The sequence below is a fragment of the Cryptotermes secundus genome, unplaced genomic scaffold (genome assembly GCF_002891405.2).
Source record: "Cryptotermes secundus unplaced genomic scaffold, Csec_1.0 scaffold1016, whole genome shotgun sequence".
NCBI classification, from domain to species: Eukaryota; Metazoa; Arthropoda; class Insecta; order Blattodea; family Kalotermitidae; genus Cryptotermes; species Cryptotermes secundus.
The window spans coordinates 862,658-882,001 of NW_019724759.1; the positions used below are offsets into that span (position 1 = coordinate 862,658).

Below are 19,344 nucleotides of genomic sequence, written 5' to 3' on the forward strand. Positions count from 1 at the left end.
GCTCAGGATAGGGACCAGTGGAGGGCTCTTGTGAACACGGTAATGAGCCTTCGGGTTCCATAAAATGCTGGGAAATTCTTGAGTAGCTGCAGAATTGGCGGCTCCTCCAGAAGGGCACAGCTCCATGAGTAAGTAAGTGGGGTGGGACTAACTCCCTTGTACTGCGGCCACTTCTGGCCTACTGTACCAGCCCCAGATGATAGGTGAGGGTGATTGTGGAGCAACTGGTGGAATGAAGATTGGCAGGGGAAACCGAAGTACTCGGAGAAAACCTGCCCTAGCATCACTTTGTCCACCACAAATCCCACTTGACCAGACCCGGGATCTAACCCGTGCCGCCGAGGTGGGAAGTAAGTAAGTAAGTACCTGGAGTTATGATCGCTGAGATAACCCCTCTCTCGTTCTTTCTCCCGTTCTCTCTCACGCTCTCTAATCAGGTCGTTGCGGTCGCTGTAGTACCCTTCACGGTCGCGAGCAGCGCTGCTGCTTGGTCTCTCCAGGCCGAGACGATGTGGCAAGGGAAGTGTTGAAGATTTGTTCATACTAGCACTGCTCCCAGGCCCTGTGCGAAACAGAACGGTAAAATTAACATTTTATTTATATATGTAAGTAGCTCAGATTACAAAGCGTCGAGTGCTTGGGTCATTAATGTAGTTCTAGATCTGTAGACTTGTATTCGGAATGCGCTGGTCTCCCTCAGGGCACCCGCTATCCTGACTCACAGCTTTCTCATACCTTCCCGTCGTCCGCCCAGGCAAATACCGGATTGTGTCTCTATCAGACCACGAGCGCATCCTTCCAGATATTTTCCAATTCATTCTTTACCAATCACACTACCATTCAACGATATGTGGCCTGAGTTACTGAGTGTGTCGTGAAATGAACGAGTAAAGATTAATGAATAATTAATTTGAAATATTGTAGAAGAAAATGTCTGTAGCCTTATTTGAAATATGTCTGGAATAACTGAGGAAAACCACGAAAAACCTCAGTCAGGTTATTTTGGGAGATGGTTTCTGAATTTGTATGATATTTGTTCAGCCTTTACAATTATTATTATTATAAAATAAATTAAATATAGAATAACCAGCAAATGAATGAATATTATATCAGGTTCATTACTCTCTATACTTCGGGATGCCTGAGTTTGACTCCCTGGGCCTACGGCCTGGCATCCCGCTTAAATTACTGTTCCTGTAATACGATATTATCTGACGTACATTAACATGTTAATGTACAGAGCCCGTTGCTGCTCCTGCTGATGGCTGGTCACTTCACTCTCAAGCTGTCCCATCACCGCCTGCCACTTCCCTCTATGTATCTCCATATTCTGCCTTGCATCTTATCTTCCTAATACCGCTCATCCGTTGATGTTCCTAAACTTACCGTCCGCAACCTCGTGCTTCGAAATCTTTATCTTTTCACACCTCAACATATATCTGCACCCATCCTGTTTGATGCGCATGTGGTTGTTCTCTGTCTCCCCAACCCCACCCTACAGTCTCCAAACTCCAATTTTTCATCACAATATTCCTCCCCTCGCTTCCCCTATACATAATTCTCCCAGTTGCTCCTTAAATTATCATGCGGTGTTAGTAAACTTCTCTCTAACTTCCGGATTACTGTAAAACGAGGGTAACACCCGTTATAATTCAACGGGAAGTATATTTTGTTGTATGAGCTCTAGTGCTATTAACTTGCCCTTGTTTTATCCATATTCCTTTTCAACCCTACATGTTATCGAATGATACGTAGAGGGACGTTTAAATGTGTCTCCCACGAATAACATGTATAAATATTCGTAAATAATCTCCTTTACATGATATACTACAGCTCACATATTCCAATAAAAACTATATAGGCACTCACCAATCAGACACGATACTCTGAAAAAATTCCTCGTGACCTACTATATAACCCACTTACACGCAACCCGTTAACGCTCTACATGTTGTTGCTAAGGTAACCCAAAGTTGCGTAATCTCATATGTTTCATCTCACCGTGAAATTAATTCATATGTGCCCATCAGAGACTAAAAGAAACGTTAAATCATTGGTAAAGAAGGCTACAGGAGACAATGCAACTGCACAGAATTAATACAACAAACTTTTACTCACGTCTGCGAGAGGGGTAGGGGCTTCGTGTAGTCGACCCGGGCAGGCTCTCAGCGAACTCTGCAACACGTGACAAACACAGCTGCAGACCATCATACGCGTCTCCGTCGATACATGCATGTCTCGTTATTCTCTTAAATATACTGGAACTAAACTGAAGACTACTGTCTCTTGGTATGTGACCTCGTGTAGACTGGCAATCACCAGCGCTTCGTGATAACCTCCTGCCTATATCTTCAGGATACTATCAATTTTCCTCCTGTGCGTTGGTACATATCCACCGGACAGTAACTTTCGTAGTCACCGCAATGGCAACCTGAATCCTCATACCAAACTTTATTATTTGGTACTGACGCCAAATATAATTAGAATGATCTAGTTCAGGAAGATAAGGTGGCCAGGGCATGTAGCACGAATGGGTGAGAAGAGGAATGCGTTTAGGATATTGGTGGGAAAGCTAGAAGGAAAGAGACCACTGGTAAGACAAGTCGTAGGTTGGTGGATGATATTAAAATGGATCTTAGAGAAATAGGATGGGATGGATTGGATTGATCTGGCTCAGGATAGGGACAAGTGGAGGGCTCTTGTGAATACGGTAATGAGCATTCGGGTTCCATAAAATGCTGAGAAGTTCTTCAGTGGCTGCAGAATTGGCAGCTTCTCAAGAAGGGATCAGCTCCATGAATGAGTGACGGAAGCCAAATTTGGGGTTCCTTGCTTACTTTTAATTGGTTTCATGTTAAATCAACTGCAAGATGACAGACTTCTGGAATGTGACGCATTGTATTCTGATATATACCTACCAAACTACACGGCATCCCATACCAGAAGATAGCGATCTCCGTATTCATGTACGTGAGAACCACAAACCTCACGATATAGCCTTGAGTGGCAAGTCATTACAAGTGTAGACCTATGGGATATGACATAGTTCTATTTTATAGGATATATCCCCATTGCTTGCTGCCTGCTTCACCCTGGTTTTCTGCTTGGCTTACTATCCATCCCTGAAGATGCATGCGACATGTCCCTCCGAAACCTCAATTGACTTTCAACGGAGAAGACAATGTTGTGTCCCAGAGGATAGAATTCTTCATAAGCACTCATGTGAGAACCTCACATCCGACGTACATATATGGGACTTAATAACTACCTTCCATGAGCAATGACCGCATTTATAAGCTGATTGCCGCTGAGCTACTAAAGACGTTCCCCAGTTTTAAGCGGAGACTGTGGTGTTTTACACCGCTGTCAGTTCCTAGACGAATAGAAAGGAAGAACGGTAATGTGGCAGATGAATGGTGAATTGGAGGGGATTTGTTAGGAAGCGATCGTTACTTAACCGTGGGACAATTTGTGATATTTGCCTGGAGAAACTGAGGAAAACCGCCCTCATCCAAGATAACAGGTATCCCGTCCGAGGTTCGAACCGAGAAACTCACGACTACGAATAAGGAACACCGCACCGCACCAATGGAGGTATAGTTCCACACATGCCTAATGAGGCATTAGATGGAGGTGAGTGGTCAGCTTCATGCCTCGGCAGCTTTATTCCCTGAAAAAAGAGCCTCTGGTACCAACTGCATGGTTCCCAAGGCCGGTATGGACACTGTGGAGAACAGCAATGGTCTCGCCGGGAAGCGAACCACGATTCTCTGGTCGTGCAGTCCGTAACCTAGTCACTATTTTGGCTGACCCACTCCAGCTCTAATATAAACAGTTGTTACTGTGGCATGTAGACCCATTGTCAAGTAACCGTGTAAACAGGTGACAGTGCAACATCCATTGCTAGGTAACAGCTCTGTGGGCACGTAGTTCCCCGGAAGCGGAAGGAAACGCCATAATGGAAGAGACGTTTTCTGTGCGATCCGTTCCGGAGTTTATATAACGAGAAATAATAGGTCAATTATAGTCGAGTCAGTTGAGAGTTGTAGTTGTGAGAAGTGAGAAGCTGGTAGCTGAGGCCGTGGAAAGTTCGGGAACCCAGAGGAAGAGGAACATCTGCTGTTGGAAGTCGCTACCAAGCAACGGCTAATGAAGACTGAGAAGAGTTTATGTGTGCTGTACTTACTGTGGTCTTTCGAGTGTGTAACTCAGCGAGACTGTCGTAATTATTTGTAGTTACGTTCTGTTTAAGAGTTAAAATAAATCCGATTTCCAACCCAAACCTCAAATATAGTCACCCTTATCATGTGACATTATGAAATTTGGTATGAAGACTGTACTATTGCTGACTAACTTATACCAGTCTGTGACCAGCCGGGTTAGAGATGAAGTCACGGACTTAAAGACTGAAGGTTCGATAAAGTATTGTCTGCGTAAGGCTATTGCGCATCACAAGGGGCGGTGAAAGATGAGTATATGGTGGAGTGATGATTAGAATGGGAAAAGAGAGGAAACTTGGAGAAGTACCTGCTCCATTGACAGTTTTCCAGCAAGATTCTTACGTGAAGATGACAGCCATCCGCGTTGGGAACCGAACGCCTAATCATATGTGGAGCAGGTATTACTGAGCTAGCCTACCCGATGTCTATGAAAACTTCAACCACCTGAATTTTTACAAGTCTAAAGGTTCTTTAAAGTACCACCTGCTTTGACACAAAAAGATCTGTATATTTTCGCACGATTATTTAAGCTATGGGTTTCGTATGATTTTTGGAACAAACTGCAATTATTTTTCTAAGCAGCACTGACCGCTCATGCGTTGTCATGGAGACGTAGTTTTGATGTCTGTACTGTAGGAACTGAATTTGTATACCTTACGAGTATTTGAACTCATGCTGACCTATTTCCCTTTTTAGGCTGTGAGGTGATGTTGAAATTCCAAGATATTTCTGCAAGCTTTTTTTCATGCAATCCTCCCGATTTAAATAAACAAATTTAGTCCTTTGATGTTAAGGCTATGAAACTACTTTTCCAAATTGTGCAGTCCACGATTAGGCAATCTAATTCCAACGTCAAGTATTGTAGGCACTGCGAGTAACGTTAAAAATTAAACAATATCCTAATGTAAGTCCATTATTATTGTAAAACACAGATAAAAATTATCAGGAAAAGAGGAAAAGTCTGGGCCCCTAAAATACACTGCGAAAATTTTTAACTTATTTTCCATGCATAGAGTGTTACCTACGCACTGCATTTTATGCTACTGTAAATTCCCTGTGAAAAAAGTATGTTCCTCCACTGTTTGTTTTAACAGATCTCAATAAATGGTTCCATTATGAAGTTTCTTGGAGGAAGCGCGACCCTAGTGACGGCCGAACTCCTTAAGGACGCTAAAAACACGGCTTTAAAGTTAACTATACAGACCATAAATTTAATGGCACGGACCATAAATTGGTTCTAGCGGAAACATGAGAAAATATTAAAATTTGTTGTTAAATACAAAATGCAAAACAACAACACTTACAGGAGGTGATTATTTGTTAAGAACTTCAGGCAGATGACATATGCGCATGCGTCAGTGACGCAGCAGGCTATATAGCCGGCCATTGGCTCGTGTATGCGCACGTGTCTCTGACGTAGGAGAATGGCTGAGAGGATGGTTGTAATTTCCATCTTGATTAAATCTGTACATAGTAAGGTACATTTTAGAGTTTTTAAATTTATTTTTCTGTGCCTATTATTATTTGTGATGGGTAAAATATTTGCCTGTATTAAATACTGCGGAGAGAACATATTTCCACAGCAGTTTATGTCCACTTAGAATCAATAAGAAAATACAGGTCAAGGTACAGGAATTCACAATAGGGACACATTTCCGAAAACAAACCCGGGAACTTTCTGTGTAAATGAGATAATGGTTGCTGGTCTGTACTGTCGATTGTTCTTAGAATCGATCACTATCACATGGGACTATCAAATTAATCCTACACATGATATCAGTTCAATGATTTTCATTTTTTTTTTTTTGCTTTAGTCTTTTCGAAATTAATTCCCGCTCTTATAAATTTGTTGGCCGGCGCTATTGATCAAGTCCGTTTTCCTGGAGATTTTCATCTGCGCACAGCTCACATTAATGTCACCGACTCGGCGTAGTAGTGTACGATACAACCACCAGGGCGTGTTGTGGTTTAAAGTTGTAGGGCTGGCTGGCGAAAACAAAAACGGCAATATTGATTTGGACCATTTCCAGACCAACAAATATTTATTCTCTGTAATATTAATTAATTTTATTTATATGTTTATTGTCTGAGATATGTGGTTCTCGCTTCAGTGACTATAACGAGTATTGTCTTCTGGGAAATGATGCCGTCTAGTCTTGTATATATTTACAAACGTTTATGAAAACTGCTGCCCCAGTCTTCATGGCAGAAGAATGAGGCAGTGTGACGCTAAGGAAAACTGGTAAATATATCGTGACGGAATATGACATCTGCTATACAACGATTCGCTAAGCACATTCCAGTGGTAAAACAGGCAACAATAGAACCTCGGTTGCTTAGTAGCCAACGTCAGTAAGCACGGTTTCGTGACAACAAATAATTTACATGGATACGTGCAAGCGACAAACGATTCCACGGATAGGGGTTAGTCTATGTAAGGAGATGTGCAGATTCTTCAAGGATTCATTCGCAAGACAGACGTCGTTTAAGGCAGTTCAATGTATAAGCTGTTATAATCAACTGTAATTGTAAACAAGTGCCAATAAATCCAATCATGAAATCCAGAACCCCGTTATTATTAATCACGCTAACCCCTAATACGTGACAATACGTACCAGATAATAGACTGTCACACCCCAGAAGCTATTTTGCTGGCTCTTTCTTTCAAGCTTTTTATTACTCTTCCAAAAGGAAGGTGAATTTACCCCTAAATCTAAGCGGCCTCCGTAGTCTAGAGGTAACGTTCCCACCTCATGACTCGTAGTACGCGGGTTCAAATACCCGGCGGAGGTCGTCGAATTTTTAAGGGCGGAAAAATTCAGGGAACAAGTCCTCCGGGAGGGACTTTAAGCTGTGGGTNTCGCTGGCTGGGCGGGACTGATGGTAAGCACCAGTACCGGTAGGATATAGAGACTGGTAGAAATCATAGAGGGAAGCACAATGGACCAATACAGGTCTAAGTGAATGGGGAAACCCACCCTCTCCAATAACTAACTAACTAACTAACTACCCCTAAATCTCCCATAAGGAATGATTAACAGAAAAGAAACCAACGAACAAAAAAGAGTTTAGGAATATGCATGGCTCTGTTCTGTAAAATTGTACAAACACATCGAACATGACCACAAATAAATAGATGCTCCTTATACTGTACCATTTGTATGTTCGTTATAGGAACGCAAAAACTGGCTCTTGACTAACCCAGGAGGATGCTACAAAGGCAGATCCTCAGGCACATTTGACTGATTTCCTGCAGAGTGACACACATGCACAGTAACTCTACGCAAAACAAATCTATATTCGAAGAGTTGTATATTCTGGCATATAATGCCGTGTATTCCACTGAAACGTCAACCGACGTTTCGCAGGAAAATGTCGCCTTCATCTTCAGGATCGAATAATATGTCAAGCATGAGACTTGCGTGAAAGCATGTGGGAAGCAACTTCCAACGGATTACACGGCGTCATATCCGAGAAAATTATCATCGCTGAGAGAGCCACAGAATCAATTCGGTTGACGTGATTGAGCCCCGTTCTATTACGTACAGCGGGCTGTGCTCCAAGGAAACTAACAGAGAGTCGACCAGTGAAACTTCTGGGTGTTTAGAGGCTGCATCAGTTTCAGGGTGGTCATTCAGTCAGTCGATAAGTAAGCAGGCAACCCGTCTGTGAGAGAGCAAATTGTCAGTCGGATGATGAGACAAGGTAATCCTAAACCATTGACTGATGAGAGTAAACACAAAACTGGGGTATCCAAAGAGTAACACAACCTACATATTGATTGCCATGTCCGTCTGATCTATCCAAGTTGCTGAGTTCGTAATTAAACAAAGAGACTTACCTAGGTTCTCCATGCTCTGCGTAAGCAGGGCTTCGAACGTGTGCAGACTGTAACTCTCGGCGTCCATGCCCTTGGCCAAGGTATTCCTCAGGTGCATCTCGTATTCTAGCAACAAGCGGCTGGTCGGCGAGCCTGGTGTCGGCGTCGATGTGGAGTTGTGGTAATGAGAAGGTTGGTCTAGGTCTGAGTTGCCGTTGCTTGAACTAGGCGTAGTGGCGTAGCACTGGTTGTCGAACAGAACGTTGTCAGAGGGCGGTGATAGGTCACCACCACTTCCATTTCTTTCGAGCTCCAGGTACAAGCCACGTCCTCCAGGGTAACCGCCCCCGCCCCGTCCGATCTCGTGCGAGGACCTAGAGCTGGAGAATCTGCCCCCCGAACTTTTGTGGTGATGGTGGTTAGACTCCGGCTCAGACAACACGTGGCGGCCATTGTTATTGGCGCCGTGGTGATTGTTGTAATAGTTGTACCGCCGGCGAGTCATTTCCGGTGACGTGACGGGGCTTTCCAATGATGGCATTGGCTTCAGCATTCTCTTCAGCGTGTTCGAATCCAGACTCATGTTCCCATCGCCACGACCGCCCATGTTCATATCGTCAGTGCTTTTGCTCTTGGATCTCCTGTTGTTATTATTGTTATTATTGTTGTTGTTATTGTTGTCGTTATTGTTGTTGTGGTTGACGTTGAGATGGTGTGCTGCGCGGAGTTCGGCCTCGCGCACCATGTCCATATCGGGGTAGTCTATGGACTTGGTGGACGTCAGGATGTGGAGCTGTTCCTTCTTCTTGCTTCCTTGCAGTGTGCCGCCCGCCTGCGTCCCTTCACTCTTTGACGCCTCGTGCGGTTCTTGACCCACCTGCGAACCCACATGGTTCTGTGTGCCAACCGACGTCTTTCCCGCTGTCGTCGTTGTGGTGGCGGAAGTGGGAGCGATGTCCTGTGTCTGCTGCTGCGTGCCGCGATCCCGGGTCTGTCGCACGGCGTCCGTACCCCGCTGCTGCGTCTTGCCTCCACTGCCCACGTTATCGTACAGAGATGTGCTAGAAGTTGCCGCCGTCACTTTGTCCCCCCGGGCGCCGGGCTCCGTCTCAGTTGCTCGCGTCTGAGCTCGGGGAAGCGTCGCAGAACCTGCGACATGGGCAACTGTAGCTGCGCCTCTACTGAATATTACACAAGCGTCATGCTGGATTAAAAACAGGCATGTAAGATGTGTCTGGCAACTAGCAGTAAGGTGATCTGTGTAGCGTCACCTTGCAATACGCCTGACATTTTGAATTACATCAGTGAGTCTCATTTCTGAAGAGGGGATACTGGGCACATTACATTACGTAGGGGTGCAATAATTCTTTGGCTTTTCCTATTTTACCTACTTTTATACTAATAATACTTTTATAATATCAAAATTAATTTTTTATATATGTCTGACCTAAATTTCATGATTGTAGCCTGATTATTTAATGTCTTTTGCAGATCTGAAATGAAAATGGCGCAAAACAACGGAGATTTTACTGCAAAAGACTGGCGGGCGGTGATGAAATATATTTTTTAAAAGGGAATTCGGCCAAAACGAATTACGATGATATGCTGGTTGCAGTAGGTGTTAAGTGGCCTTCCTACTCCACGGTCAATAACTGGGATGCTAGGTTTAGGACAGAACATTTGGGCACTGAAGACGAAGAACGTTCTGATAGACCAACTCACGTGACAATTCCGGAAACAGTTGCAACAGATTTCGAATACTCCGCTGCAAAGAATTCTAAAGGAAAAAGATAAAAATGCGAAATACCGACCTTCAGAGTCATTCGGAGTGACTTAGGGAGGTTCTTAATTTTGGTTGCAGAATTACGAAGAGTAAACACCTAAAGAAACAGCAGAAGTTGGAAAAGGGTTGTGAAGACTTTGATATTACTACAGAATATAATGACATTCATAACAGCATTCACATAGAGTTCTGTGTAGGATAATTATTTGGAGGATATCTATCAGTTCTACATCAATATTTTTCTTTCACTGGCTTTACAGCCTCCTTGTGCTCTGGCCTCTGATTTTCAGTCTCATAATCTTTATCAGGGCCCGGATTTTGATGACCTGAAAATATTTAAAAAATGACCTATAAAATGACCGAAAAAACAGAAAAATGACCTAAAATATGATCCAAAAAGTTAATATGCAGGGCCCTGAAATATTAAAAAAATGACCAATAAAATGGCCTAAAGGAGAAAAGAAAGAACACTTCGCTTCCATGTTATTCACATTTCAGAAAACATATCAAGAAAAATTCTCTAAAATGGCCAAAAATGACAAGGAATACCCTTAAAAGTCCAAAAAATTACCCCCAAAATGAAAAAATGATCCTAAACCTAAAAATGTCAAAAAATGACAAAATATTACCTAAAATTTACATTTCTGTAACCAGCTCATATCCGAGATTTATATATTTAAGAGCATCGCATAGGATACAAGAAAAAAAAGATGACATGTCATCAAAATCCGGACCCTGATCATTATGCAAACAGTAGGATTCCTTGGACAAGTGATCAGCTCGTCGCAAGGCCTCTACCTAAAGACAGGAAAAAACAAACACATAATAGGCACATACATATACCAAACATCCATGCCTTGTGTGGGATTCAAACCCACAAACCCGGCTTCCGAGCGAAGACAGTGCATGCCTTAGACCGGTCGGCTACCGTGATTGGCACATTCAACATTCCTAAAATTTAATTTACAACCCACACTCTTAAACACTTCAGAAAACTAAATTTCTCCTAGCCGTGGAAGTCAATGCAAAATTTTTTAATATTCTGGAGTCACTCTAAATGCAAATTCTCGCCATAATGTTTTCTAATTGAGAAAGCTAACGACAGTGGCATAATCACAAATAATAAACTACTATAATGACCAGAGAGTATCTAAGAACGAGATCTCCTGAAAACCTAGGCAAATAAAGGAGACACAAGATGCTAACTGGATTTAACTGGCACAACATGGGGCCCTATACTTGAGTTTTCAGAATGATGAACTGTAAAATTCGTTACAGAAAATCATTACCAGTTAAATTAAATATCAAATCCTCAACGAGACTTCCTATCATGGAGATGGTTATTATTACATGTACCCCTGCAGTTTACTGTTTAGGCTTAATGCAGTATCAATATGTCGGAGAAGTTGCCGTACATGCCGGGCGTTTCAGTTCTCGACGGCCTGCTGCAGCTACATAAGAAGACAACATTTAAGATGTACCTGAACCGAGTTTGTGTCAATCGAAATATCTGTGCCCTTTAAGCATCGCGCTGGTTTAATGACGTGTTTTAGTCCTAACAAGTTCAGTCTATGCACGAAGACAGCCAATCAGTATGGAGACTCTCCTGCTGGCTCGAGAACCGAGGAATCTGAGTTCGATTTCCGGCAGGGACAAGAGATTTTTCTCTTCTACACATTACCCAGACGACCCCTAGGGTGCCGAATCAGCTTTCTAGCCAGTCGATACAGAGAATTTTCCTGGGGGTGTTGCGACTAATTACTCACCTTCATCTAATGTTGAGGTTTAGAATGTGAGAAGCTATACCTCCAATCCCCTATTCGCCTTCATATCGTAGTGCTTAAATAACACAGGATAACTTTGCTTCTATGTTTTCATATAAAGTTAGTAAGTAAAGGTATCCCTGTAACGGGCCATGGAGGCCCATAGGGTTGTGAGATGTTGAGGTACACACATTTTCTAGACAATCGGCCCATAGATGGCGATAAGGTTGTCAGCCCTACGCCCCGGTCGCCCTTTACCCCCAAGAACTTTCCAACTATATTCCTAGTACCCCAGGGCTATAGTGCGGCTGAAAGGATTAAGTAAATTGAAAAAATCCAATGACCTCATCGGGATTCGATCCCGCGACCTTCCGGATTGTAGCATAGTGCCTTAACCAACTACGCTACCGCATATATTTGTGATTTATTTAATGATGTCAATATTTCAGACTATGCAGCGCATACGAATAGGGTTATTCGCATAACAGTAGGAACCTGAGCCACTCTGCCTCAATTTGAGGTATTATCGCGTAATTTTCTTATACGGATAGAAAAAGACTATTAAAGGTGTATATTTAAGGACAATGTTTTCTTCGAGTACTTCAGTTTCCCCTGCCAGTCTTCATTCCACCAGTTGCTCCACAGTCACCCTCACCTATCATCTGGGGCTGGTACAATAGGTCAGAAGTGGCCGCAGTACAAGGGACTCCGTCTCACTATTAAAAAAGTATTTCGGTTCTGATATTTGAATTCGGGTCCTACCGAATACGAGGCAGAAGTAGCAGCAGGTGACCCACTGAAGAGAGTTCTCTAATCAAGTTGCTGAGAAAATGAAGTGGAGCGACCGACATTCGGGTTAATCGTGCGTTGTTCAGGAACTAAGAGCACAGACAGAAGAGGATAGCCCACGTGACCAGTGGCGCGGGTAGAGTCTAGAAAGCTGACTGGAACATTCACTTTGTATCAACGTACATATTCCGGTTCAGTCAGGTAGTCGTCGGCTTCTCGCCGCGGAGTTCAGGTTTCAGTCCCAGGACAGTATATATGGAATTTGGGAGTGAAAAGATGGTACTGAGACAAGTTCTTCTCCGTGCACTTCGGTTTTCCCCTGCCAGTTATCTTTTCACCATTGCTTTATACCCATACACCAGGAGCTGGTACTAGGTCCAGTCGAGGCCTCCGTGTCAAGGGGCCAATAATAATAATTCAAACCATTTATCAGAGAAACGGCCAGGATAGCTCAGTCGATATAGTTACAGGCTACGTGCTGGACGGTCAGGGTTCGATTCCTGTTAAGGGAAAGGAATTTATCTGTATTCCACAGCGTCCAATTTCTCGAAAGAGCTGTTACAGGACATTATTTCACGACCATATAATTAAATGGGTCCAGTGAACCAACTCAGAAGTTTGTGCGACCACCAACTTCTTATTGTTTGTGTGTTACTTAACGATGGTTTCATTGACTGTGTTATATACCGCCGGATAGTGGCGTGACAGATGAATGATAAATTATAAAGCATTAGGAAGGAAGCGGCCATGGCCTACTCGAGATACTATCGCAGCATTTGCTTGGAGGGACTGAAGAAAACACGAGAAACCTCAACATTATGACCTGTGTCCCGGACAGAATTCAAACCGAGCACCCACCGAGCACAAGTCTGGAGGGTTACAACTGGAAGAAACTGTTCGAAAGGACTCCAATACCAGACGTTGATACCAAATTTTGTTAAGATCGGTCAATTGCTTAAGAAGGTTAAAGGAAACACAGGACAGACAACATAGCTCTTACCTTTGTAGCGGGGATCCTGCGCGCGCAGACGTGCGTACTGCTCTGCTGTCATGCATGTGCACTGGGGCTCGCGGCTTCGGCTTGGTGACGCAGGCGTCGAGAGCGGCTTCCTCTTCGCTTTCATCTTCTGCTTGTTCGGCGGCTCCAGCTTCAGCGAATATGACGACGACGCCTTCCGCGAGAATTTGAAAGACGGTGACTAGAACAAACCATATGAGGCTTGAGGTTCTCACATCGGCGGACGACTATGAGATGTGACGCCGTGAAGTCTGATAGAAGATCGCCGACATTTAGGAGGAATATACTGACTCCATTCTCACGGTTGAATTATGAACCAAGTAATCTACCGGGAAAATACTGCGAGCAAACAATTCTCTTCCTATCTCTGCCTGCTAGTTGTTTCCTCGTCTTACATTCCACCCATGAAGACAGAGTCAGTGTCGTCCTCAGAGATGTCGGCGAAACTTTACCCAAGTACAAGAAATCACATCGCGATAAATGGTATTCTTCAAACCACACGAGGTTTGAGGTTTCCACGGCAGCGACTATGAAGATTGTTCTCTTCTTGAATGCGACGCCTTTTAGTTTAATAGACTGATAATGTTTCGGAGGAATTTTCTGCCTACATTTTCAGTATGTAAGGAAAGTTAGGAATATGAGAAAGGGAGAGGCGTGATCGGAGTTATGATAAAATCCACAGGAACTAGCAGCCGTTACAAGGGTTGTTATGTCTGGGTATGTGCTAAAGCGGAGAAATGAAGAAGCAGTGTATGATGGGAAATGGGTAACAGGAAAATGTAGAAAATAATTTGTGTTATTATTTTGTTACCTGGAGATAAGCAAAGAAGTCAAATTCTAAATAAGGACCAAGGTTATAACAAACGTGTTTGACGGCCGGTCCAGTCACTCACACCAGAGATAGTGATTTCCCAGAATTACTGGGTTCTCGGAATTTTTTCATCGTCTAGTATTAAAAAGTAGAGAACACAACGTTTCGGAAACTGGATTTGTTTCCGTCCTCAGGTGAGGTGGGGGGAGACACCTACTTTGTTGGGTCCCTTACGAAGAGCTAAACCTCAATTACTGCCGGTCACGGTAGTCGAGCGGTCTAAGGCATGCACTGTCTTCGTTCGCTCGGAAACCGAGATCGTGGGTTCGAATCCCACTCAGGGCATGGATGTTTGTGTGCGTTTTTCTCTGTCTATCTACAGGTAGACGCCTTGCGACGGGCTGATCACTCGCCCAAGGAGTCCTACCGTATGTGTAAGATCTAGTAAACCGAAGTGAAACGGAGAGTTTCATGGAGGTAGGCCTAGGCCCAAATTGGGGCTGTAGCGCCACAGGAAAAAGAAAACCTCAATTACTGGCAGGAGTAGGGGTAAACCTGGTATCTTCCCTCCACCTCTGGATTTAAAAAAATCAAAGTGGAATAAAGGAAGAAAAAATACCATATATTAATAAAGAAAACTGAGATTAATATTAAAAGTAGCACCATCTATGTTTCAATACAGAGTTTTACAATTCCAGTGAGAACCTTAAAACACTTAAACATAAGTTTGTAACAAATTCTCTCGCTACAGCCTCCCGAAAAATATTCTGTCACTGTTCATAATTGTAACGGACATTTTGAGGTGTCTGTGGGTCGATAATTGTACTTCTTATTTCGAACTATTTTTCATTGTACGCCATTGGAATTCGGGGTTGATATCGACTTGAGTGACATCTTTAGGAAGAAAGATTGCAAGCTCTTACGTCAGTGCTCTTTCCTGCCTAATCCCAAGCGGAAGGTTGTGCCGCTGGTCGCGTGTGGTTGTGTGTGTGCGCCAGTCCGCTCTGCGTAGTGAGATCCAAATTGAATGGGGCAGATCAGTGTCCAACATCTTACGTTGCAGCTGCTACTTACGTTGTGAGTACATATAATTTATATTAATTTGCATTATAATTAACCCAGAATTACTGGGCTTTTGGACTTTATATCCATCATCCGGTATCCAAAAATATTTAGAACGTGACGTTTCGGAAACAGATCCAGTTTCCGAAACGTCGTTCTATTTAGAATACCGGACGATGGGCAAAATCCAAAACCCCAGGAATTCTGAGTTTTATACACCATCGTCAGAACCCTTTAGGATCTTCTTGCATTAAAATTATTCGGACATAAATTTTGACTTGTTTGCTTCTTAACTGAAAATATTAATTTGTCATCTTCCGATGTTTAAAACACGTTAAGAAGAAACGTAATCGTCAGCGTTACTGTCGTCCACTGAAATTTAACGTAATACTTTTCAATTTGAATTGGATATCATAAACCATATCTTGATAACTCAATTAATGTGTTATGGCACGTGTAGATGGATACAACGTCATTCCACACGCCAACAAAATCCGACATATTAAAACCTGTATCGGTCTGAAAGTATTTTTTTTATTGCTAGTGGGGTGGGACTAAGTCCCTTGTACTGCGGCCACTTCTGGCCTATTGTACGAGCCCCAGATGAGAGGTGAGGGTGATTGTGGAGCAATTGGTGGAATGAAGATTGGCAGGAGAAACCGAAGTACTCGGAGAAAACCTTTTCCCAGCGCCACTCTGTCCACCACAAATCCCACTTGACCAGACCCGGGATCGAACCCTGGGCGCCGCGGTGGGAAGCCAGCGACTAACCGCTTGAGCTATGGCGCGGCCCGGTCTGAAAATAACTCTGTAATATATTCAATCAAAGTTCGTTTCACGCTGGTTCATCGCTCACGGATTTTTTTTATACCCTGAAGATGGAGTCGATACGTTCCTCCGAAACGTCGGTTAACAAAATATCTACACGGCGCCATATCCCAGAAGACGACATTCTTCAAAATTTGTTTAGCATCAAAGTCCGTTGATACTGTTTCCCCATGTATATCGGTGTTGGGAAGCAAAGGTTTCGATTTATGTTAACATTTTTGTTGGCAACTTATACATATGGATAATAGAAGTCCCTCGTCTACTAACATGTCTGTTAACTGTCTGTGTAGACAGAGTTCTTTCTTCTGTTTATGGGTCTCTGTTGTTTCCTATGCACGGCCGGCACATCTAACTTCACGTGAAATGTACACCCATATGCACCTGCTGTCAACTTATGTCACTTACGCACGCAGTTTTTAAGAAGCGCTTCTTTCAATTCCAGTACTGAACACGTGTACATATACACACGTGCGCGCAGGTACGTTTTGGGTTGCATCTTGGTTGAATGTGTCAGGATACTATAACTCAGTTCTGGTAAATGAAAAGTTTGATTTTTCCAAGAAGCAGACTTCCTTCACATTACTGTATCTGAAACTGTGGTCCGCAGTTCGGTAACGGCTCGTGAAGGAGAGTAAAGAAAATGTTTATGAATGGATGTGCATATTTCGGAATATCACAGTTACGTTTAGATCATATGAATGATTAGATTATTAACTGTACTAACTTCATGGAGCTGAGCCCTTCTTGAGAAGCCGCCAGTTATGCACCTACTCAAAAATTTTCCAGAATTTTATAGAACCTGGAAGTTCATTACCGTGTTCACGCGATCCCTCCAGTGGTTCCTATCCTGAGCCAGATTAATCCAGTACATAGCACCCAACCTCTCTCTCTAGGATCTATTTTAATATTATCTGCCTGCCTACGTCTTGGTCTTCATAGTGTTATCCATTTCACATTGTCGCCAACTTATACTTTTAATGCTAGATTCCCTTATCTGCCTCGGTTTTATATATCCAGCGTTTGAAGAGTTTCTATATACGAACATAAACGAACACTGTGTTTCCCCATTTGAAAGTATGTGGCCGAACATGACAGTCATAAGGCGAGGGAGTGTGTCAAGGCGCGTCCACATTACTCGTGCTCGTGCTAGTGCTCGTGCTCGTGCTCGTGTGACTCGATATGCTCGCGAGTAATGTGGAAGATATAACAAGTCACGAGAGAAGCAAATTTTTAATTTTTAATTTAAAAACTATAGCCAATAAATTAAAATACGACTACAGCCTATACACACTACGAGTAAATATACAGATCCTCACGCGCCGAAACCTGGCGAGCAACTGAAGTAGTGTGGATGAAGATTTACGAGCACAAGTAAAAGCCAGACGAGCCTCACGACGAGCACAAGCCTGGCGAGCACGAGCTCGAGTAATGTGGACGCGCCTTCACGAAGTTCTGTGCTTCAATTTGACGTGAACAAAACTATTTATACCACGTATTTTAGAAGAGGTATTCAGTGATTTCATCAGTCTTCATGGCCATAACTATTTAAGGATCTCGGCGGAATTGTACCCATCCGAGGCCGGACTTCGATCCTGGGATCAAGTGAAGAGCAACGCGCAGACAGCTAAGGTTAAAACCAAAACAGTGCCGTGCGGAACCCTTAGCGGTTGAGGGCCCATCCGCAGGAGGATGGTTTGGGTACTTGCAGTAAATCAGGTACTTTATAGCATCGACACGGTCTTATCATGTTCAGTCCGGCTCCAGGCTGGTCATGGTAACAACATAGCACCGTGCCAGGCAACTCTGTGTTTTCTGGCGGTAGCCGCCATGACTCAAGGCTTAGGTTAAGGTCAAGTTGGACACTCTACAATGTTATATTTTTATTTTAGGTATTATTGTGAGATATTTGCAGTCGGCCCTCCCCCTTAGGTGTCCCAAGATAGGATTTCTGGCTAGGCGGTGTGTATTTATCTTATGTGTCCAGCTTAGCCCTTGTTGGCGCATTGGACGTTAAATTAGGAGGGTTCAGTTTTACGTATTTCTGCGTGTGTGTATGCGACAGGGTGACAAATTGACGGGTTCTGTCGGCACGGCAATGAAATCGGTTCGAGGGCGAAGGAGAGGAACAGAATTTGCAGTCTTTCTCTGTGAATATCTCGCATTGGAGGGGCTCTCTGAACAAGACACAAAGCGCAACGGTTCCTTAATCGGTCTTTCACGTCGGCAGTGAAAGACAGATGGCCTGGGTTTGTAAGGACTCAAGTAACTACACAATAAATTGCTTTCGGTTAAAATGCGGCGAATTAATGTCATGCTGTTGACAGAATATATTGTGTGTACTGTATACAAATTTAATTCACGCTTAATAAATACTTGACCGCCTCTGTAGTCTAGTGGTCACAGTTCCTGGCTACAGATCCAGAGGTCCTGGGTTCGACTCCCGGCGCTACCAGATTTTCTGAGAAGTAGTGGGTCTGGAACGGGGTCCACTCAGCTCGTGAGGATAATTGAGGAACTGTTTCAAGGAAATAGCAACTTCGGTCTAGAGAACCGAGAGTAATGGGGATCCGTTGCGCTGACCACGCGACACCCTCTATCCGCAAAAGTTGGCACTAACTTCTCCGACAAGCGGCGGTCGCTCGGTCGGTATAGTTGGCTTGCGGACTAAGGGCCACGGAGTTTAAGAAATACTTAGCCAAATATTGGTACTTCTTTTTGAATGAAAGGGTATGTTGAACAAATGAATATAGAGTTTAATTGAATTTATTAGAAATCGATAGGTCTGTCACTGGCCACCATGCTCCGGGGCATGAAAGTTATTATGACGAATTTAAACTATTCTTGATCTATTTAGGGTTGAATACTTTAGTCTCCCTCTGCGTCTACACTTCAATTTCTATAGCCATTCCCACTGCTACAATTTTCCGATTCGAACGAAACCTATTTTTGAAACGACAATATAAATACACAATTTCCAGCATAGGCATCAGGGTGGGAGGAAAACGTTTAGTACGCAACACGAGCTACATGCAAACAGTGATCGCCACAAACATATCCTATCTCCCCTCCACTCCCTTAAACCCTGAAGGCAAGCAGAGGAGCTACGGTGGCTCAGCCACGCTGCTGCATTATGATTTGATTTCCATATTGAAGGAAATGTCATCGGGAAGCAATAGATTTGCAATGAGCCCTCAAGAAGAATACAACGAATTTCATTCAACGTGTAACCGGAACTGGATGCGAACATGGT

General features: G+C 43.4%; 1 protein-coding gene across 2 annotated transcripts in view; it reads right to left on the reverse strand.

The window, feature by feature from the left end:
* The window catches only part of LOC111863021, a 112,927-nt gene that overhangs the window by 65,664 nt on the left and 27,919 nt on the right, over window positions 1–19,344 (reverse strand). For both annotated transcript variants that reach the window (XM_033750895.1, XM_033750896.1), the window contains 4 exons: window positions 13,376–13,574; window positions 8,062–9,189; window positions 2,119–2,175; window positions 367–562 (listed from right to left, as the gene is read on the reverse strand). In XM_033750895.1, the coding sequence (XP_033606786.1) occupies window positions 367–562; window positions 2,119–2,175; window positions 8,062–9,189; window positions 13,376–13,574 (1,580 nt within the window). The remainder of the gene's footprint in view (window positions 1–366; window positions 563–2,118; window positions 2,176–8,061; window positions 9,190–13,375; window positions 13,575–19,344) is intronic.